Raw genomic sequence first — 26,179 nt, 5'->3', positions numbered from 1 at the left:
GAAAGCTGATTTAACTTTTTTTTTATTCATAATTCATGTTTGCTTCTTATACTACATATTTTACTGAAAAACACAATTATGTATTTGCTTTTGATGAATAATTTATACATTGTAAATCATTTCCAATATAGCTTCTCAGAATTGACCAATCCGGTGATTAACGTTTTCACTTGAATTAACTTAACACTGTGGAGATGGGAGGGATTGAGGAGAACACGGTGAGTGCACAGATAGATAGGAGATACTTTTTAATGTAATCTATTCATGCACACTTTCCCAATAGAGCAGATGCAGGAGAAGAAAGCAGGGAGTCAAAACTGTCCTTTTTCCTAACTGTTTATAATGACCCCAGCTAGCACCAAAATAGCCGTGGACAGCTGTCTTTCCGACCGAGGGAAGCAGTGAAAAGATTAAACTCAATACATTGTTTTGTTTTACAAAACGTAGAGAAGCTTAATTCAAATTGACTGTGAAAGGGAGGGAGTAAAAAATAAAATAAAACAAATTATAAAGACAAAAGGAGAAATACTGGCTTACACCAGATCCAGAAGCATGGCATGGTTTAAACTCTTGGGGAGTCTTTGTTCAGGATGAAGAGGGCTTTTCTTCAAGAGTTGCCTGCAAATCACTACTGAAGAGAAGAAGGAGGGCCACTGTTAAAAGTTCTTTTTGTATTCACTTCCTTAGGGTTTCATTTCTGACCTCCAATTTGTCATACTGGGTTAAAAATACACACTGTTGTTACCATAGTAGTTGTTTTTTTTCGCTTACTGTTGGCTTAACTTTCTGCCAACAGCTCTAGTTTGTTGTAGGAACATGCTGTTGGGTGAACACGTGTTAAACAGTGTAAACTACTAAATGTGTGCATTGTGTGGGTCAAAATACTGAAATGAAAATGTAAATAGAAAATATTTTTCACCTTTTGCTATTAATTTATGGTGCAAAAAATGAGCTTGCCAGATTGTTTCTTTTCTTCTGTATAACTCAGTTGAGGTTGAAACCACACTTGCCAAGTGTATACCAACATTAATGTAAATCACTAACAATATCCTTAAGTAAAATACAGCATGTCAAGTGATGTTTTTACTAAAAGCCCCACACTGACCAAACTGTGACTAATATTGGACCACAGTCCAGCTACTCATAAAGGAAACAACGTGACCATCTTTTAACACAGCACCACTAATGCAAGCTTTTGATACAGAAAAAAAGTGTTACCATGTTTAAATTTGTTTGCTGTGGGATTTATCCCCTCCAGTGCAACTACAAAAATGCCCTTCTAATGATTAGTAACCATAACATTCTCTGATGTAGGGCAGCAAGTATGAGAATATGAAATCAGACTAATGTAGATAACAAGCATAAACCCTGTATCTGTCCGTGACAGACTCGTGGAGAAATAACAGGGATTCCCCAGAAGCTTGAAACAAAAAACACAGAACTCGGTGCTATGGTAATAAAGTAGTAGAGAGACGATCCGTTTATCCACACAGTTTCTGTTACCCACTGAATGAAGACTTGAAGCCGCTCTAGGAAAAACAGGGTGGGACACTACAGATGGAGTTGAGAAAGGCATATCAAAGAAAATAACTTCTCAGAATGTGCAAAGGCTTTATTGTTCACATACAACGTTCTGAAGTCCACATACAAAATTCAGCATTAAAGTTTTGTTTTCAAATGTATTTCTCTGAGGAAAGGCAAGGTTACTTGAGTACACTTGAGACTACTCTTCTACTATGGGTTCACATTCACACCAAGGCTATCTCAACCCACAGTCCTACTACTACTGTTACTTACTAAGCAGATCAATTACCGCAAACCTGACAAAGCAGCAATGCAAGAAATCTAAGGAACCTACTGTATAGGTTTTTGAACACTCCTTTTTACCACATTTCTTGGACTGTGAAAGACCTCTATACTGTAAGTGCCCACTGAAACAGCTACAGTATCTTTATAATCATTTTTGAAAAACAACCAAAATGTCAAAAGCATCCTTTAATGTCACCATGGAAAAAAAACTGAAAAACAAAAGAGACTATAGCTATCTATCCATCCATCTCTCCCTCTCAGGGTATTGCTTATCGGAGTTGAGGGCACTAAAGATGGCAGCTAGGTCACAGGACCTAGCTGTGGGGAAAACACAGACAGATGGGGCCCTACATGCGTGCGCGCACACACACACACACACACACACACACACACACACACACACACACACACACACACACACACCCAGGGGGTCCATCCATCTTAATGTGATCAGGCCCAGCTGAGTGGATCACACCAACATTAATTTCAAGAGACAGTCAGTGGCCTGTCTGTATGTGTGTGTGTGTGTGTGTGTGTGTGTGTGTGTGTGTGTGTGTGTGTCTCAATTATGTGTGTGTCCAAGTGCTTGTGTGAGTGTGCTGCTGCTGAACATTTGTCCTGTATCACAACAACGCATTAGCAGTTTCAACCTCACCATCAACCTAAACAGACTGCGACAAGTAGTCAGCACCCTATGACTGAAAGTGACTGAATGAGAAAAGCAGCGTCCCTCTCTCTGACACACACACACACTCCTTGCTATGTATTCAAGTTGCCCTGGGCTTCATTTTCTGTCTTCCTAAAGAGAAGATAAAGAACAGAGATTCTTAGATAAGGAGAAATTGTAAAGCTGAAATGACATTACTGTCAATGAAAATTATGTAGTTTATAATAAAAACAGCAACATCAACATACTAGTGGCATTAATAGGAAATACAGTACTTTTAGAATTAAAACAAAATATTTTGTTCTTTATCAAGCCTCCATCCTTTCCCTCCTTTGTTTCTGTCCTCTCCGCCTTCTGTTTTGTCCCAGTTAATTAAACCACGGAGGTAGCAGTTGCACCTGACAACAGTGTAGTTTATCAATGTGTTACAATGAGAGAGCCTACCTCACGTGTGTGTGTGTGTGTGTGTGTGTGTGTGTGTGTGTGTGTGTGTGTGTGTGTGTGTGTGGTGTGTCTTTTCACGCATGTGTGTATAAGAGATAGAGAGAGACTATTGTGTGGTTGCAGCCTTGAAAAGGTAAGAAAGAAAGGAAAGCCCTGAGGTTCCTCTATACATTTGTAAACCTCCCTTGGCACACACACACAAATACAGTATAGTTCCCTTTAGAGAGGCTCCCTTGTGCAGCATCTGATTGACACAGAACAGGAGAGACAGTAAAATGTTTTCTCAATGATAAGCATTTAGGCTCTACACGTTAATTAGAAAACTGCTCTATGCATAGACAAATTGGGCCGTGTGTGTGTGTGTGTGTGTGTGTGTGTGTGTGTGTGTGTGTGTGTGTGTGTGTGTGTGTGTGTGTTTGTGTGTTCGTATTGTGCGGGCCTAAATATGTAATTACGAAAACAAAGCTTAAACTGTGAGGGGAAGTCTGAGTACTTTGCAAATTTTAAGTAAGATTATTTATCGCAGTTATAGTTGGGACTGGGAAAGGGGTGGAGTGGGTATAAGCAAACAGCATCTTATAACTGCTATTATATGACTGAACAAAGCCTCAAGCCTGTAAGTTTACGGTTGTTGTCATCTCAAAGTCGAAGTGGAGGTTGCAAAATAATGTGGAGTCAAGGAACAAAGAATGCTGACACAATGGAGTAAAGACCTACAGTATTAGGAGCAATGAAAAGAGGATGATTAGTTATTCAGAGAATGGTTGGCAGCTAAACCATATTTACCCTTGATACACAGTAAGAGATAGCTTGCATTCAAGCTGCATAGGAACTTTGCATGCACACCAATGACGCTGACTCTTACAAACACAACATTCCTTATACCTTATCTTTTTAAACCATGATCAGGATAAAACAGAAATGATATTGTTTATAGCTAGTTGAGGAGCTTAGCCTTCACCTTTTAAGCAAAGAAATGTGTTTTTTAAGTAAAGACAATGCTTCAACATTAAAAAAGAAATTCAACCTTGTGAGGAATTTCACAAAAAATGATATGGATACTGTCTAACAAAGACTTTCAATATGTCTGCCTTTTGTTGATGTAATTAAATGAGAAGATGAATGGTGGGGATATGGGACATCACCAGGTACAGAAATCTATGCAAGTATGAGTGTGTTAACTGGGATGACTTATCATCCCAAGTAAAACCCACACGTTGTGTTTTACAGTAGTACACATAACAACAACACAATGATTAGAATGGCATGACTGCATAACACTGAAGATAAACCAAATGACAATTTAAAATTATGCTACATTTTCTATTTATTTATTTGTGAACAATTTTCAGTGACTGGTGAGAAGTTTATTCAGACTTCAAAAGAAAGAGTTTAATTGAGTGTAAAGCTTTTTACAGTCTAGAGTTTAAGTTGCTAAACGGCGAGTCTGCCATGAACTTGTTTTCCATCCTGCCAAAACAAACACAAAGTTACCATTATCTCAAATATTGTGTGTGTGTGTGTGTGTGTGTGTCTTTTCATCTGTGAATAGACCAGTGTGTGCATGAGTGTGTGTCCTAATGCAGCTGGGGCCCGTTCCTCTCAGTGTTCAATCCAGCCTGTGTGTCTGACCCTTTTGAATTCTGTTATTTAGTCTCGTGTTCCCAGTGCTGCACACTGAAACAGCTCTCTCTGTGTGTGTGTGTGTGTGTGTGTGTGTGTGTGTGTGTGTGTGTGTGTGTGTGTGTGTGTGTGTGTGTGTTTTAGAAAAATGTGTCACATGGTGACCTTAGGTTTCAGTAACTACTACAGCAGCCTCGGTTGTTGTTTTGACTGGAGAGAGACAGCACGTGTACACTATGTTTGTGAGAGCATGTGCATGAATGCCGTTGTCTACATAGGAACTGTGAGTGTTTTCCCAGCTCCTTGTTTTGTCTATGGACGGACCTCAAGGCAGTGTTTGTACTAGGATCAGTCAGCCCATTGTTACTGGACAAGAATGGTATGATGTTTGTTTATTATGAACCTCTAGACATACTGATAAAGTCAAGTGGTACAAGAGCTAAACTGAAAGTTAGACTTGCAGACTGGCTGATTCACCAGTTAATTTTCTCACCTGCTGCCTGCCTTACTGACCACTTTACTGTCTGACTGACTGATGAAATCACTTGTTCTGGTCGTCAACCTGTCCGACTGACAAACTGACCGTACTGGTGGCCTCATAGATTACTAATTTGCTGGCAGGCAACCTGTCTCACAGTGACTTAACAAGCGACTGAATAACTCACTAGTTTGACTAGTGAAAAACTAAGTTCCTGGCCAAGTGGGTAAGGGACTAACTAGACAAGGATATCTGCAGGTATCAGAGAAGTTCATTGGCCTTCTACAATTTACTTAGTGATGTACTATTGGTGTTTCACAGATCAGGGGTCCGTTTCAGAAAGCAGGTTTAGTGAAAACTCTGAGTCTGTTAACCCTGAGATGAGGGAAACTCTGGGTTTTCTGTTTCAGAAAGGGAGGTTAATCAAACCTGAGAGAGAGGGGTAACTCCAGCCCGTTTCAGAAAGAGAGGTAACTTAACCTCAGAGTCAGTTACTATGGTAACTGAGCCTGTGAACCTAACCTGGTCGGGAGCAGGTTTTCTTCAATTAACCTCGAGCTTCTCTCAGTCTCCTCCCTCTGACACATTTCCTCATTCATTCATTCGGTCTGTATCAGGCACATTTTAGCAGTTTGTTATCGGCATGAATAATAAAACAGGGTTGGTTTATTAACTGTTAGGCAGACTATAAAAGTTTTTTTTTCCCCTCAAAACATGGCATTTCCTTTTGTCGACGATCCCGTTGATGAAGAAGCTGTATTACTTCACAGGGAGTTAAACATACGTCGGGAGATGATATTGAGGCCCCGACTATAGATGCATTTTCATTTCCAGATGCTAGCAAGGCAAGGCAAGGCAGCTTTATTTATATAGCACATTTCAGCAACAGGGCAATTCAAAGTGCTTTACATAAAACATGAAAGAGCAGTTAGAAAACAATTAAATGAAATAGATTATAGGTTCAATACCATTTCACCAGTAATATTATACTTATGATTAAATATGAAATGAATACACTATATTGGAATTTACGCATTTACTCTAGCAGAAATCTTCTAAATCAAAATTCTCTCTCTGTTACAGCAGCCGCTGTGTTGCTTTTTTAACAAAATATATGTTCAAACTAGCTGTATGTGCGCATGAGTATTTCCATCGACCAGATGTTTGTGGTTGTTGCCATGGTGAATTGTAGTATCAGTGCTCCATTCATGTTGCCTTTTTATAGTGGTGGTGCACACGCTTAACTCTGAGTGAAGCTACTCTGAGTTGATTGAACCAACTCAAATCAGCTGTTCTGGAATCAAAAACTTTGATTCCATCTCAGGGTAAATCAACTCAGAGTTCAGGGTTAGACACACAGTTTGTTAAACCTCCTTCCTGAAACGGGCCCCTGTAAAACCTCTGCGATCCAACTCACTGCCTGGTTGTTGTATCCATGACTAAGTACCTAATTCACAGGGTTGAGCGAACACATGCCTCTACACATGATCAGCCCAGTTGCAAGGCGTTGCGCAGGTTTCACATGCGTCAGAGAGCAGGAAAGTGCCACTGTCAAGATTCTGGTAGGCTTTTACAGTGGTGTTTTAGAGCGCTAGGAACGTCACAGTCATCTCATGGGTTGCGCACTGCAAAGCCAGCAGCAGGCTCAAACTCAAAAACTTGGAGCACTTTGGCAAGGGATGAAAGTTGAGCAGCAGTCCCACCCAAGGTAGCACTGCGACAGAGGACTGTGTTTTTTTTCTTGGCACAGGTAATGAATGGCTCACAAAGATGATGTAGCCTTACTGACTGATAGACTGAGAGAGACATAGGGCGTTTCTCAATCTCTGTTTTTCTTTTGTCCCATAATCGTCTGTGGCCAAAGTACTGTCCCAATACACAAGTTTGCATTTTGCCAAGAACAGTTAAAAATCCCAGAAATGTTCTCGACACGCCCATTTTACCGAGGATGCATTGGATGGTAACTCTTCGGGAGACCGAGAATATACATTAGATTTAGTATTTAGTTCATACTTTTTTGGTGTATTTGTTTTCTGAATTTTTTTTATTAGAAGTTGAGTTTCAGTCTGTATGATACATTCACAGTTGTACATAAAGTGGTAACATGCTATGGCATGTTATGTAGACTAAAGGGGAGACACCAACGTTTTATAATTCATATTGCTAATTTCGATCTGTTGTCCCTGGGCATATACAGTGCACTACAATAATATAGAAATGTTAATTCCACATAACACTAATAGGGACACCTAGGACACGCCAGTGCATAGGCCTACCCATTCAAAAGGCATGCTTAATTTTTTTATATTGAATTTAAACTGACTAAAAGTAATACACTAATGATAGTAGGGATCGCATTCCACTATTGAATAAGTAAGGGGTGTTTGAGCTAAACCATAAACAAAAACATTAAAGCTTAATAAGTTTTATTTTTCAATATTATTGATTCCCGTCAACCTTGAAAAAGGTTTTTTCGATGTTTTTGAAGCCTTTTTTTCACAGTTTGTTTTTGCTTTTTCCAACATTTTAAATTGTTAAATTTTTCTTCTACACATTTTCACTGCTTATTTCTACATCCCATATTTTCTGATATAAAACAAAAACTGAAAACGGGTCAATTTGACCCAAAGTCAACACAAGGGTTAAATGTAAAGTGGTTATATTGTTGTGGTTTTTATTTCTAGCTGTTATTTTGGAGCACTGTAGGTAGCCTCTGTGCTGGGGGTGGTGCACAATAACAGGAAGAACGCATCCTCTCAAACTGTTAACAGCGTTTTCTGTGCTTGGGAACTTGCGAGTTCATTCTTCCAAGAACAACCAGCAAGAACGTTCTCCCCGAGAACACAAGTCCGTTCTCGGAATTCTTGAGATTGAGAAACAATCAAAGTGAAGATGGCTTCAATACGGGCCTTGCAGAGCATCACCACAGAACATACCAAATGTTCACTAATATTCGTGGGTCATTAAATATGACTTTTTTCAAGTTTATGTTAACAGTTACTTTACCACCTAAAACTTGGGGAGTATTTATAAAAATAGTTAGTCACTACACACTTTTGAGTTATTGTAGAGGTAAACATCCTAGCTTTAAAGTCAAGAGTGTCTGACCCAAGTGCCAGCATTTCCTGCTAAAATCCAATGCACTGGTGGCAACACAACACAAAATGTTTCATTGTCCAAATAATCTGACTATGAACACACACCCCTATAGACAAGAGTCACTGAAAGAAAGCCTCGTTTCTGGGTTGATGTTTCTGTGTTGTCGACTACCTCTTGCAAGGAAACTGGTTTGTGCAAATAGTCTGTAAGACGATCTGTGTGTGTGTGTGTGTGTGTGTGTGTGTGTGTGTGTGTGTGTGTGTGTGTGTGTGTGTGTGTGTGTGTGTGTGTGAACAGTGTTTGCTTGTGACACACTGGGGCAAATTCAGTTACTCAGGGGTTCTGTAGTATAATGCTTTGTAATGACACACAATCTCATTTTGTCCAAGGAGACACATCAATCTTTTGGATTTACTGTGGGGAGCAAAGTCTCTCCTGGTGAGTGAGTAGGAACAACAGTGGATGGAAAGCAGTGTGTGTGTGTGTGTGTGTGTGTGTGTGTGTGTGTGTGTGTGTGTGTGTGTGTGTCTCAGGCATGTATTTGTGTGTTAAGCAGTGGGGAAGAGGGAAATGGAATAAAATGTTCAGACCAGTGGAGCTGAAAACTACCCATACATTGGTTTGATAAACAGCAGGATAGGCCAGCTCGGTACATAGCTTGAAGAGGTGTGGGCATGTGTGTTGGTGTGTGTAAGTGAGTATGAGCGTGTCTGCATATGATCATGTGTGTGTCGGAAACGAAATAGAAAAAGAAACATTCCTTTGTGGAGGGGTGTGTATTTGTATGTGTGCTAAATCAAAAAGGGATTGTGTGTATATTGTATATCCATGCATTCCCACAATCCTACACACATATGTTGGTGATCAGAAACCCTTGTGTAAACACCCTTCACTCCTCTGTAGCTCTACTTTTCTAACCCACATCGGCACATTTTTTTGTTGCTGCTTCACATGATGCATTTTCACTTCTGCTCCTCGGGGAGAAAAACAACACAGAAAAGAAAAGATGAGATCATTGACCGTTGATCAACAAAATGAAAACGCAGTCAAGTAGAGCAGTGTAGTAGAGCAGTGTAACGTGGCTTGTGTATTTGCTTTTTAAGATGAGGTAGGGATATGGACAAATTGTATGCAGTGACTATCGCATGAACCCCAGTGGTGGTGATATTACAGTCTGAAAGGGATTCTCGAGCTGGAGCAGACTATACCTGCTTCGATTGTAAGATAAAGTGTGTGTATAAGGAGAAAGGCAAAAAAAGAGAGACTCCTCGTTTGTCTCTCAAGCAAAAACTAGCTCCTCATTCTCATAGGCCTTATTCACTTCCACACTGTAATTGCCAGAGAAATTTAAATTACAAAAGAGCGCATAGGCCTGATTCAATTTGCTTTTAACTCGGCTAATGACTTCACATCTCCACCCGTTTCTCCCTGTGTCTCTCTGTATCACGCTTCCCTTTCTCTTTCAAGCAAAGACTTTATCTGCAAAATTCCTCCTCTAGTATTTTAGTGACTCTGCTATTCTTTAGTGATAGTCTTTATTATAAAGCGTGTCACCAATAAGCTGTGCCGTGTCTTTTTTTTACCCCACCCCGTCAAGGCCTCTGGCATCAAAAACACAATGTGCTGAGTTCGACTGATTTCCAAACAGAAATAGTTGCAAAGAGGGCTAAGAAAAGAATGCAGCAGCGGAGGAAGCTCTGAGGCGTACTGATTGGGACTGGGAAAGTGGAGCGCGACTATCAGGTGCTGAAGACTGTCGTGTGTGCTGAAAAGCATGATAGAGTGCTGGTATGATAATAGTCAACGTAAGAAAGATGAGTATAGAACAATTTTTATAAACTGGGACATTAACTGGATGCGACAATGTGAAGAGATTTCTGATGTCCGTTCAAGAGGAGCTGATGTTTACGACACATATTACAAGAGATTAGATTTTTCTGTAGTGAGTTAAATCAGAAAGATACAGATAAATAGGCAGACCAGTGCAGTGTACGTCCTTGCGGTTATGATTTTCTTCCAGCTTTGTTAAATTAACAGCACCTAAGCGGAGGCTGTACAACTCCCACACGTTGATGTGATTACGATGAGCTCTAGCTTTATGAGCCTAAGTTTTTTTTAGTCATGTGTGTTGCATGGAAGTATATAGTAACATTAGACTTGTGTTAAAATATATTTGGGCTGGGAAAAAAGAAAAATAACATTTTGCATTAGGCTATATCACACACACACACACACACACACACACACACACACACACACAAATAAAGGAAAACACCAAGTTAACTGGAATTGTTTTTGTTACACATTTGAAAGTTAAATGATTCAACAGCAACACATTTGATCAACCATAGCCACAAACAGGAAATGTGCTGTGTTGTCACTCTGAACCTGCTGCCACACTCAAGAATCATATTATTAATTCTGGCCCTGTCATGTTACTTAGAGACACATCAGGTCAGGAACAACTAGTAAGTCTAGCTCTGACATGCAGGATGTTGCTGCTGTGTTTTTGGCTTCACACCGGCAAGTCCTAATTTTGGCCCAGCCTGTTCCAACGCGTATTGTTTTTCCTCTCCGCCTAGACGTCTGTTACCTCAAATTTACCTCTCTCTCTGCCCTGAACATTACACTTTGGTCACGGAGGTTAACACACAGATGTAAAGGTCAGCAGCGAGGTTGATAAGACATATTATTCCACTGTGTCGGCGTGGAGAATGGATGGAGAAGTTGTGGCAGCCAGAACACAGGAATCACAGGAAACAAGCAGCTAAAACACTGGGGGCCTATCAGCTAAAACAAACACATTCTTAATGCACCAAACCACACAATCACACATCAGCTTTGTTTACATTGTGTGTGTGTGTGTGTGTGTGTGTGTGTGTGTGTGTGTGTGTGTGTGTGTGGATTTTGCTACGGTGATTATTAGTGATTATAGAAATCAAGGATTTGGCAAGGATAAAGGTCTGCGAGAAATGAGCCACTAGCCTGTTCAAATCCTTTAGGATTTGAACCAGCCACAGAAATGAATAAAATAGACAACAACGCAGAAAAAAAATTATTAGAGATTATAACTATGTAGCTTGACTAAAGCATCCAAAGCATTCATGTCTAAAAAGGTATTAAATATCTTTTCAAAAACCAGAACAATGGCATTGTGCAATATTCAACATGGCTTAATGGCCAGATTAAATTAGCTTTCCCTTAAGCAAATAAATATGTTACTATTAGTGTCAGAAGGTGAAAAAAAGGGAAAACAGGGAATTCAATAGAAGGAGCTGAACAAAGGAAAGAGGATGAAATACAGTACTGTATGGGCTTCAAGGTTATCTTTTTTACTCCCTGGATAGGTGAAGCCAGTAACTCAAAGAGTAAAAAATGTCCACTTGCCTGTAACAAAAACCAGGAATGTTGACATATAATTTGTATTAAATCCTTGGCAGCATCTCCATTTGTTGACCTGCCCTAAGTTTAACCCTAAAAACATTTGAAGGACAATGATGTGCAGAAGGTGGCTAAGGAAAACATCAACCCAAAAGAAGCAAAATATTGTCACACTATCATCAAATAGCTAAGAAGAAAACATGTATTTTAATGGTATAGGAAAAAGTTTACGTTAATATTTACATTAAGCATGACCACAGATGCTAAACATCAACAACTTTCATTATGGTGTAATATTTACACAGGTTTTTAACAGCAGCACAGGCCTCTATTTCATCAATTCAACTTCTACCTATTTATTGGGAAGTATGAGCTGCCAGCGCAGCTATCAAAAATCAAGGCAGCAGTAAGCCTGACAGCCAAGCAGCTCTCAAACCATAAGAAGCCTACTTCCACTGCCTATTCCGTCTATGTCATCATGTCTGTCTACCTGCCAGCCTGGAAGATACGAATTATGAAGTTGGTTGCTGGTTTGTGTTTAGAGCAGAGGGTCATTAACACCTGACTTTTAGCACATTGTAATAACAGAGATTATAACTGCCAAAAATGTGACTAAAGAGAGAACAGGGAAGAGGAAGAGACAGATAATGAAATGAAATGAGCTGTAACTGTGGAACAAAGGGCTTTATTTAATGCCTGAAGTCTAATGGCAGCGGTTCACACAAACAGACACAGCAACGAATACATGCATACACACACACACACACACACACAGAAGTTTAATGAACCATTCTGACTGAGTGGCTGTAAATTCCTTGTTTATGACGCTGAAGCATTGCAATTCAACTTGTTCACAAAGGGGCTTTTACTGTTCGCTGACAACACAAACACACACACACACACACAAAGATATACAAAGAGCAAGAAGGGACTGTTAGTGTAGCCTAGGGCAAAACACACACACATACACGCAACAGTTTCCCTAATAGAACCGAGCGGGCTAAAACTGGGACACAAAACAGAGCATTAGACAGTCAAGTCTTTTCCAGTCTGAGGCTGTATGGAAAATGAACACTGTCCTCAGGCTTATCTGTTGGTATAAAGAAGCTATGAAATAAACCACATAAGAAACAATGCAAAACTAAATACTGGCGACTAAAAGGTATAGGACAAGGTATAATACAAATCAGCTACACCAGGACAGGAGTCAACGCAAGGAGCACAAATAGGGTGGAGTGCAAAGGAACCATGTTTAAAAACACCAACAGTGTGTGTATTCCCTAGGGATGCACCCATATGAAAACTTTGGCTGGTACCAATAACCGAGATTACCATTTGCCGTTACGGCCAACAACCGATATCTACCGATGTCGATATGATCTGTATAAAACAAGTTTCTGTTTCTCAAATTGAACATACAAAGTTGAACAAGCATAAGAAGAAATACATAAACAAAAAATGTGCAATACTACAAAATTAAGTAACAAAAAATGTATCATTTCAAAATAGACATTTTTGCTTTGTTCAAGCAAACAAATGATTATTTTAAGTAATACATTTTGTATGCCCTTATAAACTTAACATGGGTGTAATATAATATGTAGTGATTATCTTAGGGTTAGGGTTAAATATACTTTGTACAACCTCCTCTTAAAGTCTGCATGCTCTGAAACCCTATAAACTTTTGATACACACATGACCATACACGACACATGCGCCACTGCCTAGACAGACTGATCGGTCATATCTTTTGTGTACGTTGCTACGAGGATAGCGTAAGTGAGAGCAAGAATGGCAGGTGAGAGGTGTCGGAATAAAACAACAAGCTTCTCAAGACACCGTGGCTTCCTCCGTTGTTAATACTGCTGGTAAAATGAAGGGTGTCTTCACCGAAAGAGCATCGGCCCTGGAGGGGATGTCTCCCCTGTCAGACTGATCTCATGAATTGGCGTAGGTATGTCACGCCAATTTGTATTCCGTTTTTGCGTGTTATCAAGACGCATAATCGCATTTTTGCGTGTATATCAACGCAAATCAGCCGCCATTGACCTACATTGCGAGTCAATTTCCGCCGTAGCGAGTAGTATAAAGGAACGGGGTATTGAGTGATGAGGTACGTTGGGGTGGCGGACAGTTAAAACACAGGACTTTCACCCAAGAGTGCCGGGTTCACGTCCTGCGTGCGGTTATTTTTAAGCCGTTTCAGCAGTTTTTAAATTTTTTGTTTTAATAAGCCTTACCCAATGTTTCTTTCCTAAACCCAACCATTTATTGTGTTCCTAAGCGTGTTTTTGTCGTTATTTTCCGTGTTTTTGTTTTTATTTTTTTTTATTTTTTATTTTTTAACAGGCGTGTGACGTTCTCGCGATAGTACGTCGCGTTCTCGCGATAACACACAACGTGGCGAGGCCACGTGGTGGGTATGTTTACATCAGCCGTATACAGCGTAGGCATACACGTGGATAGCTGAAAATGCGTACAATAACACGCCATTTTGCTTTATGAAAGTGGCGTGTATATTTACGCAAAGTCATGATGCCATGTTGCCCCTGTGCTTCCCGACAACGGTCTGCGAGTCCGTGGTCAAGGCAGCCGTCGCTTGGAGTATTGTGTTCAAATCAGCCGACGTGAAAATTATAGTACACTCGTAAACTCCGTGTTGGGTAAGTTCACTTTCTACATGAACTAGTCCAAAGTTGAGTTCACAAATTTTCAAATGAACTAGTTCAGTTCATAGTTCAAAATTTTGAACAAAGTTCACAGTTCCAAAAATAAACTAGTTCATAGTTCTTTTTATTCCATATGTTGCCGTGAGCTATTATTTTTCAAAATGATTGCCACAGCCTGTGTTTACGGTGTGTTTTAGCTGGGTTTAGCCTGGAAGGCTCTATAGAAATCTGGCATCCTATCGAACAAAGTTAAACTGAGAGAGCGGGCCGTTCACAGACACCAGAATGAACGAGTTCACAGTAATGTTCATCAGGCAGAAATACAGTACGTTCAGTTTACGTTCACCCAAAATATGAACGAGTTCATGAACTATCGTTCAATGAACGCGTTCAGGCACAACACTGCGTATACTAATACTTATGGTAAATGGATTCAAATGGCATCTGATCGACGGCTGGCTAGACTGCAGTGAATTGCAATGTAATCACACAATGCAATTGCGATTAGATTAATCGTGCAGCCCTAATTGTTTCCTCTCAATAAGTTACAGGGCCACCATGAAAATCACAAGTAAGTAACAGTGTTAGTTTTGGTTACATTTATAACTTGTAAGTGTATAATGAAAGTCCAACTCACATCTGTGAAAATGGATCATGAATGTCCTGTTTAGGTTTTATGAGCTTGTCAATAACATGAGAATAGCTGGTCCACCTTAAAGTCAACCCACCTCAAGTTGGTGAGCCTGTGCTTAGGTTGCCACTAGCTCTGTGACTAAACCTAAACTCTACACTCCTTTAACCAGCAGGTAGCAAGTAAGACACGAGAACTTGACTTGGCTTCTGAGGAGGTGTAGCATTTATTCAACGACCGATAAACTGTACACAGACTGCGCTGCTACGTTCACAGCTATAGGCTAGCTTCATACTCACCAACACACACACACCTCTGTCTCTCCACCGCACACTCTCTACCGTGCGGGCTTCAGCTGCCACTGTTTGCGTTTAGGCTGCTTGCTAGTAGCTTGCTCCTGATATTGTTTGTGAACTTCTGGATGGCGGTTCTTCATATGAGTGATTAAATTGGCGGTGTTAAAGGATTTGACACAGCCTTCTCGCATTACTTTGACCTAGCAAGTATTGCATTCTACACTCACGTCTTTTTTTTTCACTGTGAAAAACCCTACACACACTGCTTAGTCTTCACTTCAGCATGTAAATCCTGATTTGCTGATGTGGCCAAAAAACAAACAAACACACACACCAGCGCCACCCTGACACACACAACAGCTACCAGACAGAAATAATCACTGGTTATTGAAATTGGTTTGCTTAACAATGCCGATGTATAAACAAATAACTAACATCAGCCGACCAATGTGACTGCCAATATATCGTGCATCTCTAGTATTCCTCTCTTTTATTTTTCTCATTAATCAACTACTATTCCCTCCACTGCTTCACCGCTCACACCAACCATTCAATATGCACATACACCACCTGTGGGAAAGATGTATGTTGTGTTGTTTCAAATTAAAAACTATGGAGGTTTAGGTTTTCCCTTTGTCAAAACCGGTTAAAAAAATGTTTAGCACCTTTTGTGTCATTTCATCTTCAGAAGCCTGTTCACTTTGATAATAATCAAGGTCCCTGGGAGGATAGAGTTATTATACTGGTGAAATTTAAATTATGTTTGAGATCGGATTCATTTAACTATAATGTATTTTGTTCAATCACAATTTGTTCAATTACAATTATTACAAAAATGATACTGAAACCAATTATGTTTAAATTGATTACATTTCATTGAATAGGATTCAAATTCTGACGTTTAATAAACAACTGCATGGAAGGCAGCACACATCTGCTGCTAAATCTCATTAGTACATTCAGAGTGCACTTTAAAATTAAATGTTTTATACATATGCAATAAAACATCATTCAATGTGTCCTTCGCGTCCATAATATTTCTGTAATACTCTGCATTAATTAAACGGAAACTCTAAAAGGAAAACAAATATTTGTATATTGAAACTGAATTGTTGTTGACAGTTGATATCAGCAATAAGATTGGTGTAACATGCTGCTTTTGGACTGAACCTTCAAAGAAATAACGAGGGGTTTTGCTCATTAATGTGTCAAGTAAAGATGACTCAAAATAGGCGTGCTAAGGGCCCAGGAGAAACCTGAAAATGGTCCTTTAATACAAAGCCACAGGGCATTTGAGGACCAGCTGGACTATGTTGAATTTATTTTCTGAAGGGGATACAAATTAACTGGGAGAGGGGGGAAAAAAACCAATCTAATTTGGATTTAATAGGTCCAAATGAAATTAATATTCAACTAATGAAACTAATATTGTGAATCAATTTGAATGTGAAATTAAATTTTCAGCGGTAGTCCCAGGTGAAGGGGATGGTACAATAGGTTCATGTGTCAGACACAGACTAAAACGACTCTTTGCAGTCATTTGAAATGAGTAAATGGCCAAAATAAAATGTTGAATGAATTGTATGAATTGAATGTGTTGTATGAATGTTGGGATGATCACTGTTCATAGACAAAAAGTCAAATTGGGTGAAGGTTTTTGTTTCGTGTTCTGTATAAAAAAGGTACTTTGGGGTATCTGGTAGATACCTACAACATTTCTACAGATAATTTTCATAAGAGGGAGCAACTGTTTGGCCCTGTATCCCAAGATCCCACCATCCTATATGTGCTAGTGGTTGCTGAGCTTATTGGCAGGGGTATCTGAAGGTTTCAAAGAGCCAAATAAACAAAAACAAAAAAATAATATATATATATATATATATATATATATATATATATATATATATATATATATATATATATATATATAATTTTAATCCTTTTCTGCTTTTTAGTGTGGATCAATTGGACTGAATATCACTGAAATCATTCAGCATGCTTGGTGACATTATACTCAATTTGAAAGAGCATTAGTAATACTCAAAACAAGAGAAAGAGTATACAGCCATCTGTATGGTTGCACTTGAGCTAAATTCTCACATCAGCATGCTAACATGCTTACAATGATAATGCTGTATACTGTTTGCCATGTCTCATTATATATTACAAAAAACACACAAGTGTGAGATGATGGTCTATTAACTGCATTTAAGATATGTTAATATTTATGAGAATTTAAGATTCAAGCCTTTACTTTTCAAGGACCTGCAGATGACCTGTGAAAACACTCCTGCAGCATGACATCAACTTGATATTTGGTTAGGAAACAAAAGGGATGCATCCCACATGTTCACACACAAAGACAAACTGGCAACAAACTGGAGACATTAAAGGCCACACACTCCAAATCAAAAGCTTAAAATGTTCTCTTCTGACGCAGAGGCAGCTTGGAGAACAACTTCAACTGATGTTGTGCATGTGTGTCTGTGTGTCAGACAAAGATCCCTCTGTTTCTCCAGATGACAAATGTCACCAATGATGTTACTACTACCTCAGAGGAATATTTAAAACAGATTATCTAAAAACAGAACACATAAAGAGCACATTCTCTCACATTTTCCTTAATACACACACACAGACACACACGCACGCGTGCACACACACACACACACGTAAACACATTGAGATAAACATGTCGAAATTATTGACACCAATGACTGACCATCTCATACAAAAGCACACATTAAGCTTGGATTTTCAGTAACACCAGTGTTATTTACCGATTTACCCAGTCAACATATTCGTATAATCCCCGGGCCTCCAAAAACAGTTCCAGTTAAAAGAATAAAAACAAAGGGATTTATTTGTAGCCAGCCTGACCCTTTTGCAAAACAACAGCGAGTTCATTTGGATCAGATACAGACCCCCTGCTGGAGGCTGGCTGGCAGGGGACTGACATCTGCACACAAATAAAAACTGCACACAAAAGCACACACGCATATAAATGGTCGAACCGGCAGGTATACAAGCACATAAAGCAAGAAATCAAGGTAGGTATTCACACTGTAGTTGTGATTTGGTAGTGGCAAATGCAGAGTGAAAAGAGGAACTGCGAAGGATTGAGATCAAATTACCAACAATTATCAAAATGATACACAGAGGCTGTGAAAGATCCACAAATAGTGTGTCTGCATCTGTTATCTACTATGACACTGGTGGCCATCTAAGGCAATGGTTAACAGGGGAGAAGTGAATGAATACTGGCAAGTGCTGGCCAACCTGAGTACACTGTGGCAGTTATAGCAAAAGGTTGCATTTTCTTTTGGTCACAAAATTCCCATTTTGCCTTTTAAACATGCCACAGTTGGTGCTGAACAGAAGTGCCAGTTTATCTGATAAATTAAGGCTGAAACAGCTGGATTTACAGTTTTTCTAGACGTATTAGATTTAGTGTCGTCTAAGAAGCTTTAGTCAAGAATAAAGACCACTGAGCTGTGCAGACCACAAACATCTAGGGCAATGTCAACTCTTTAGGAAAACACTCACTGGATTTTTTTTTTTAATTGATTGAATCTCTGAAATAAGGCTGGGAATATCATGCGTTTAGAAAAAAAATCCTGACATACTGTTTAACATTTAATGTAGACAAAAATATAATGTGGGAGCTAGTTTTTTGCTTATAATAGACTACCTGATTGTTTGCAATCCTTGTTTTTGAAGCCAAAGGTCCCCCTATAACAAGTACAAAAATGTAAATTGATGACATGTATTGTGATAATGTGAAGTAGGTGATGCGGTCACCACACAGCATCATAATGTATCCACTGCATCATTATCACACCCAAAATAACTAGATCCCCCAATTGACCGGCTGGTGACCGGAATTGGACAATTTTCACTTGATCTGCCATGACCGGCGACTGGCCGGTCAGTCTGACATATGCCGATTTTATGCCGGTCAAATGCACTCGGACACCGCATGATTAACATGGCACAACATCAGCATCACACATGCACACGCAGGGCAGGGCTCCAGACTAACTTTTTGCCTTGGTTGCACTGGTGCGCCTAACTTTTTTTTATTTAGGTGCACCAGCACAAAATTTAGGTGCACCCAAATTTTCCTCGCATCGCCTTGAACACTGAATGGCGATACACAATATAGAGCTCTGTATTTTTTTTTTTTTTTTTTTTACAAAGTGGGCTAAATGTTCAGTTTTAAGTCAAAGCCACTTTTCACAAGCTCTTTGATTAAAACAGATTGTGATTAAAATAAAATGCAAAGACAGGGTTTCCTTTACCAGTTTGAAAATATACAGCTGCAACACATGTAAATGAAATTATCTGAAATAAATAGCCTAGGATATATAAAAAAATAAGTGTATATATATATATATATATATATATATATAGCTCCTTCACTTGTTTTCAACAACAATAAAAAAAGAGAAAGAGGACGCCCGGATAGCTCAGTTGGTAAATACAGAGGTTTGACTCCGACCTGCGGCCCTTTCCTACATGTCATCCCCCCCTTTCTCTCCCCTTTCATGTCTTCAGCTTTCCTATCAAAATAAAGGCCGAAATCTTTAAAAAAAAAAAAATAAATAAATAAATAAAATAACGACCGAAAGACAGGGGGAGTGCGAAAGACTGAAGCATATGCTACTCCGAGAGAGACGGCTGACTCATGCTACGTTTACACGTGGCCGGCTATTTTCATAAGCGGACATTTCAACCTCTTCGTTTTCAGAAAAGTGTTTGTTTATATGTACCCGTGTATATATGCCTTCAATGCCGTCAAGAGCATGCCAGACCTGTAGGTGGCAGCGTAACGAGAAGCTCAAGCCCACGTTAGCCAATCAGAATCCCAAAAATAGCAACAGCAGCAACCAATCACGTCCTCTTTCTCTCTCTCGGCTGCCTAAACCTCCATTTGTCTCAGTTTACTGGCCGGAGCTTTTAGAAAGACTCGTTTTCAGAGGCAAATTCTCCATTTATTTGTAAAAATAACCATGTACGTGTAAACAGGGTCTCATTAGCGGCGTTACACCCGTCTTGTGTAGGCTATGAAATGTCTGTATCGTCACTGCGCTGCATTTTTATGAACTATGATCCAGCAGGCTCCGTCTTAAACGCCATTACTCAACGAACCAAAGTTAGTTGCATTTAATAACTTCTAATGTGTTTTTCGCCGTGGCGGCCACAATAACAAACAATTACCAGCGGAAAGACTGGTACCAATACAGGTTTCCCTCTCATACTTAATATACAGCTGTGTTAATAACAATTAAAAATGTAGACAAATGTCGGGAGTTTGGACCAGCGGCGCTGTGTCTCTCCATGTTGCAGGTGAGCCGGCCGGTGTGTGAGTGAATGGGGCGGGGCTGTGCGGAGGAGAGATCCAAACACAGGCATGGCTTTACAGAAGGAATGGGTCATGCAACATTAAACCATATTCATATCAACGACATTGCTTCGTTAGCGGAGAGGCAGCTGTTGCGAGGACGTTAGGTGCACCGGTGCGACCTAGGAAAAATCTTAGTCGCACCCTTACTAATTTTGGTCGCATTTGCGACCAAATTGGTCGCACTCTCGAGCCCTGCAGGGTTTCCGCTAGTAATTTATATAGTTCTATTTTATAGCGATTGATTATCTGTGCAAAAAATGTTTTAGGTTCTATGCAAAATGTAAAATGTTCTTTTAAAGAAAAGATAGAAAATAAATATTTGTGTGTGCTGTAAAGTGGTTAGAATTTTTTTTATCTGAATCGGCTAAAATCGGTATCGGCAGCTCAAACTCAATGAAAAATCGGAAATCGGAATTGGCCTAGAAAATTGTAATCGGTGCATCTCTAAAAATAACCATAACAATGCTTACAGTAATAAATAATAGGTCAGGACCTGAGAATAAGTCACAGCCTTCTTGTTGGTGGGTCAATATTTTACATAGACAAGAATGTTGCTGCAATTAGCCCAGATGGTTTAAGGAGACTGATGGAAATTCCAGTTAACTGTTGAAACCCCTTTACAGACAGTAACAAATGTACTTATAACACTTTCAATCAAATAAAAATATGATGTATGATCATGCAATGTCTAGAACTTTGAGATGGTCATTAGCAACAACTGAAGCTTGTTTTCTTGACAGCTTGTTAAAAAGCTTAACCAACTCAGTGTGAGAACAAAAATATTTATTTAAATCAAGAAAGCTTAAGTCATATTGAACACTAGTGTTGCGTCTACGAGTTATTTACTTCCTTGCTTTTTAAATCAGGCCATTACATTACAGACATTGAAGATGTGCAGGAGGATGACTGATGGATTATCATTAGTGGAGGCCCACAGGTACACAGTCACAGGCACAGTGGAATAAGTCTGTCGTAACCCTTTTAACTAGCCCACTGAGAATACAGCACATGGGTTAGTAGAGACATACAGATCTGTAAACAACATGAAATTAGCCCATAAAAATATGGGTGCACATGTGGGTGTGAGTGGTTGTGCTTGTGCATCTACCAAACACAACAGAAGTATTCTTAAACAAACTCGCTGCCAGTGACATAACAAAGAATAGTAACAGGATAATACATAACATCACAGCTATTACCTTTCATATGTCAAATGGAAGCTGAGACAAAAGACTAGACAGCTGTTGGGTATGTATTACATTTAAAGAACAAATAGCACTATATGCGCGCGCGCACACACACACACACTCTACTACACCCCCCAAGCAAACCATGTGAATTGATAAAATTAGAAGCACAGAGGGGCTCTATTTAAGTGGTTGTACAAAGAGAGCAAGAGCGCACACACCATAAACCGCAAGGCAGCGAAGCAGTGCAATTGAATTCACAGTTAAGGGTGAATATTTTATGAGTCATGTTCTCTGTTTGTGTGTCTGTATCCTACCCAGTGTTAATAGAGATGATTTCAATAAGAGGGTTCTTCCTGATCTTGGGCAGGTCCAGTCTAGCTCCTCCGAGCCGCCGGCCTCCATCTTTCTTCTGACCCAACAGACGAACGGAGTGGCCTGAAAACAACAAACATCACTTCAATACATACACCTTTTCAGACAGAACTACCAGTGTCACCTTTTCCCTGTGCAGGAAAAGGTGCAGACCTATGTGTGGATGGGTGCGCAGATGTACTGTAGGCACTTCCATGTTAAAAATTTTCCCATTCAACTTAAATATTAGTTGGATAAAAATGATAAAGGAAAATAGAGTTACGTTCACCGTTTGGCTGGTTGCATCACTTCCTCTCTCTTTAGTCTGTCTCCATAACACACACTTAAAACGTACAGTAGACACACGCTCACATACACAACCACATTTACGTACAACCTTCAACAACAATACCAAACAGAAAGCGAGCTTTTAATTGTGGAAAAAACAATGTGGTAAAGGTATGGTCAAGGGAGACATACAGTAAATTAGCAGGTCTAGCTGTGCAGGAAATTGCATAATAGGCAAACCTCTGGTATCATGTGCACTTTAAATCAATTAAGGACGAATGTCAATACACAAAGTGGGAAGTAGGCCAAGAACATGATATTCTTGCTGAAGTAAACTCCACTGATATAACCAAGATAGTTAATACGGGCAGAAACAATGCGGGACAGGCAGGAACAAGGGAATCTTCAAAAAATAAAGACAGCTATTTTACTCAGATCTCTTACCAACTGCACACTGTAACAACTCTAAAACTACTATCACTTAGTAGAACTTAGAAAATCCATAGCTGAGTCAAATAGCTAATAGCAAGTGATGTCCAGTCGTTGGTGTGCAGAAATGGGATTCAGTAGTCTTTCCTCTCAAACTATCTAATAGGCTACAAGCAAGAGGGTGTGCGAGATGGAGGCGTTGAGGGATGGAATGGTCTTCCTGTTTTCATCCGCTTTACATGGGTCTCCTGGGAGGGTGGGCTCAGGGCAGGATGCACAGCTATCAATTGGTAGATAAAAATGACTATCTGCCCCAGAGGAGGACAACAAGCCAATCGGTGAGGCGTGACTGGTTGTAATATCCCACTATAAGCAAGGAAATTAGAAAACTTCCCTCGTGGAAAACAGCTGGGACTTAAAGCACAATCAGCCATGCTTTCTTCTAGGTAGCTATCTGTGTCTCCACTTTGGTCATAAAACATGGATTTAAAATAAGTGTAAAGATTTTTTTTTTTTTAAAGCAAAAACATTGTACAGTTGATTTCAGAAATAAATGGGCATGTTAACTTAACATATCTGCTGTAAATAATAACAAAATTATACAGTCTAACAAGTACTTTACTTTTTTCCAAAGCACAAAGTGGCAGACTATCACAGAATGAGCTTAACCATTTTGGCTTGAATGTTGAGGTTCAGTAATGGACTTTGAAATTCACATGTTGGAGATGTGCAGCTTCACTGGCAAAATAAAAGGCATGCCAGTAATTTAGCTTTTAGCTCAGGCCTGGGAAGGATTGCAGTAAATTGTAAGTTGATTTTATTTTTTTTCCCCAGATTGTTGACATTATAAATTTGTTTTTGGTGGTTTTTAGCTGAGGGAAAATAAAGTTACCAATACCTAATTGCCTACACAGACTTGTCAGGAGAGAGCAATTACCAGTGTGGTGCTGGATTTCCAGATGTTTCTCCAAATTATGAGATTGTCCCTTTTTCTAAAACTTGGAAACTGTCATTCCCCACTTATTCTTTTCTTGTCTCTAAAACTGCACAGGACCCCTGTCAATGTGACTGCCACCCAAGACTCAAGAAATAATCTCACAACCAGCATGGAATCACTCCAGGAATGTACCCAAAGTCAAACTCAATTTCAGGGCCTAGGGAACCACGAATGGGAAGCAAGAGATAAAATAGCTAACTAGAGTAACTGAAGAAAACCGAAGAATGCTGCCCTATTTGTCATCTCAATTACAGAGTTTAGAGAGGTCAACTGTGATGGGCAACCCTGCATAGACACAAAGACACAAATCAACCTATACCACATTTTCTAGCTACTGACTGCCTCCTTCTCTTTTCCCTTGTGTTTTTTTCCCAATCTCTCTCTCCTTTGTTCTTCTCTCTCCTTCATAAATACAAACCAACATAAATCCTTCTCTCTACTCGTAACAGCCCATTATAACATGCTAGAGAAAAAGAGGGAGGGAAGGCAAGGATGGATGGATGGTTGGATGATGATAGAAAAAAACACATCACAGATGAAATATGTACAGGATAGCCAGATGGATGGTTGGATCAGAGATGTAGGGAGGTACAAGATTGACCTGTTGACCTTTGTCTGGTGCCTTATAAGTGGTGGGTCTTGTTGTGCTCCCTGGTTTGATTGTAAAGCAGCAGGCAAGATCGGGGACAGGAGCACATTGGAAAGAAGGGACAACAGAGGCAGAGGAGGAGGATAGGAGGGGTGGAATGCTTGTCATTTATCCCCTTGATATAACAGGTTATTGATATGTTTGACTGTCCTTGAAAAAGTAGTTTGCTTTCTTGTCAAATGTCAGTCGAATCAATTTTGATAGGAAATATCTCATATATATTAGATGAGGCTTTGATGCTTGACAATAAGACGTTTTTGTCACTTCCAGATGGGAGGTTACGGAGCATTAAAAGACAACTTTCAGATTTCCTTCAGATGACTTAAAATATATATGAATGCATCAACCTCTTTCTTTGTACCTGCTCTTTATTTCCTCTCCTCCTAACTGTATCTTTTTATTCAGCCATGTGTTTATACTCATGCTTTATTTGTTCAGCATTGATAAAGGCAAACAGTTTGTTTATCCTGCTGAAATAAGGACCAGGAGGTTATATGGATGTCCTATAGCCTCTGATCTGTAGCTAAGTAGATACATTAGCCTGTCTAACCTTTTCTGCCCTGATTCTATGTCACACACACACACACACACACACACACACACACACACACACACACACACACACAAAATCTAACAGATAAAAGAATATCAGGTGAAATGGTATCATCCCAGGCTATCCTTTCAGTGAGAGAAGATCAATGTTAGGAGGCCAATAAAGAAACAAATACATCAAAATGGCCCTATAAATAAAGGGGTACAGCAGTAATACATTATTGGTGCAAAGATCAGACTTCAGTAAAAGTCTGCGTTCCTTTAAGAGTGAAAACATGAATAAAACATATACTCTAGCCTTTTTGTGGGCTTCTGTATATTGTTTTTTTCTTGATTTAAAAAATGTAAAGATTTTTTCTCTGTAATTCACACTTCAAATAACCAATTTTGTCCTTGTTTGTTGAGCATCACTAACTGACATTCCATCTGGCTAGGTGCCCTTGCAAAAATGTGCATCCATGGGTGTCGTTCATTATTTTTTATAGATCTGGCAGAGGGTTTGGAATGCAAGATAAAGCCAAAGTTGTGTTTGTTGTTAGCAAGAAAATCAACATCTGGCACAGTTAAAAAAAAAAAAAAAAAAAAATATCGATTTGGATAAGCAAGCTTGTGACCACAGTAACAACATTACCCACCAAATCACAGATGCTACAGGGTGGCAAGCATCACAAAACTGGACAGTAGTTGTAATGTGTATGGCTGTATAAAGATAGTACTGTGTGCATGCTCAGCAACCCAACCTGAGATAACCACAGGATAAAAATGCCTGCCATTTACAATAGGTAGTAACTTGAGCTTTATGTTAGGTAGATGCACTATGATTAAAAGCACTTTTACAGTAGTGAAGTATCTTTATGGAGTGACAGTTGTTAAGTTCTTTTTGAGCCAGGATCCAAACTGAAATACATAGTCTCACACCTCAAGAAACAAGCTCATAAAGGCATACCAACACTCTTGTCATGTGGAAAACAGACCTGCAAGCAATTTTGGTGCAGCAAAGAACTGTGTCTATTAGCAGTTCATTTTAGTAAGTATTTTAGTAGCCATTACAAAAGGAAAATCCCAGAGCTTAAAGGTTTATGCCCAGGCCTCCGAGCTGAAATAACAGCTCTCAGTTTATACGAGGTCATAAAGAACTGTAATGATACTGGGGAAATTAGTTTCTATGGAGGGGGAAAAGGAGGGAGGAAAAGGGAAGGGGAGAAGGGCAGAAAGGATG

At 39.5% G+C, this 26,179-nt stretch overlaps 1 protein-coding gene across 4 annotated transcripts in view; it reads right to left on the bottom strand.

Moving 5' to 3' along the window:
* Positions 1 to 26,179, bottom strand: part of cdkal1 (CDK5 regulatory subunit associated protein 1-like 1) — a 280,572-nt gene that overhangs the window by 164,498 nt on the left and 89,895 nt on the right. For all 4 annotated transcript variants that reach the window (XM_028580855.1, XM_028580856.1, XM_028580858.1 and 1 more), the window contains exon 7: positions 22,009 to 22,129. In XM_028580855.1, coding sequence (XP_028436656.1) covers positions 22,009 to 22,129 — 121 coding nt within the window. The remainder of the gene's footprint in view (positions 1 to 22,008; positions 22,130 to 26,179) is intronic.

This window comes from Perca flavescens, chromosome 6, assembly GCF_004354835.1.
Source record: "Perca flavescens isolate YP-PL-M2 chromosome 6, PFLA_1.0, whole genome shotgun sequence".
Lineage (NCBI taxonomy): Eukaryota > Metazoa > Chordata > Actinopteri > Perciformes > Percidae > Perca > Perca flavescens.
The sequence above is the reverse complement of the archived record's forward strand: the minus strand, read 5'-3'. Positions and strand labels throughout refer to the sequence as shown.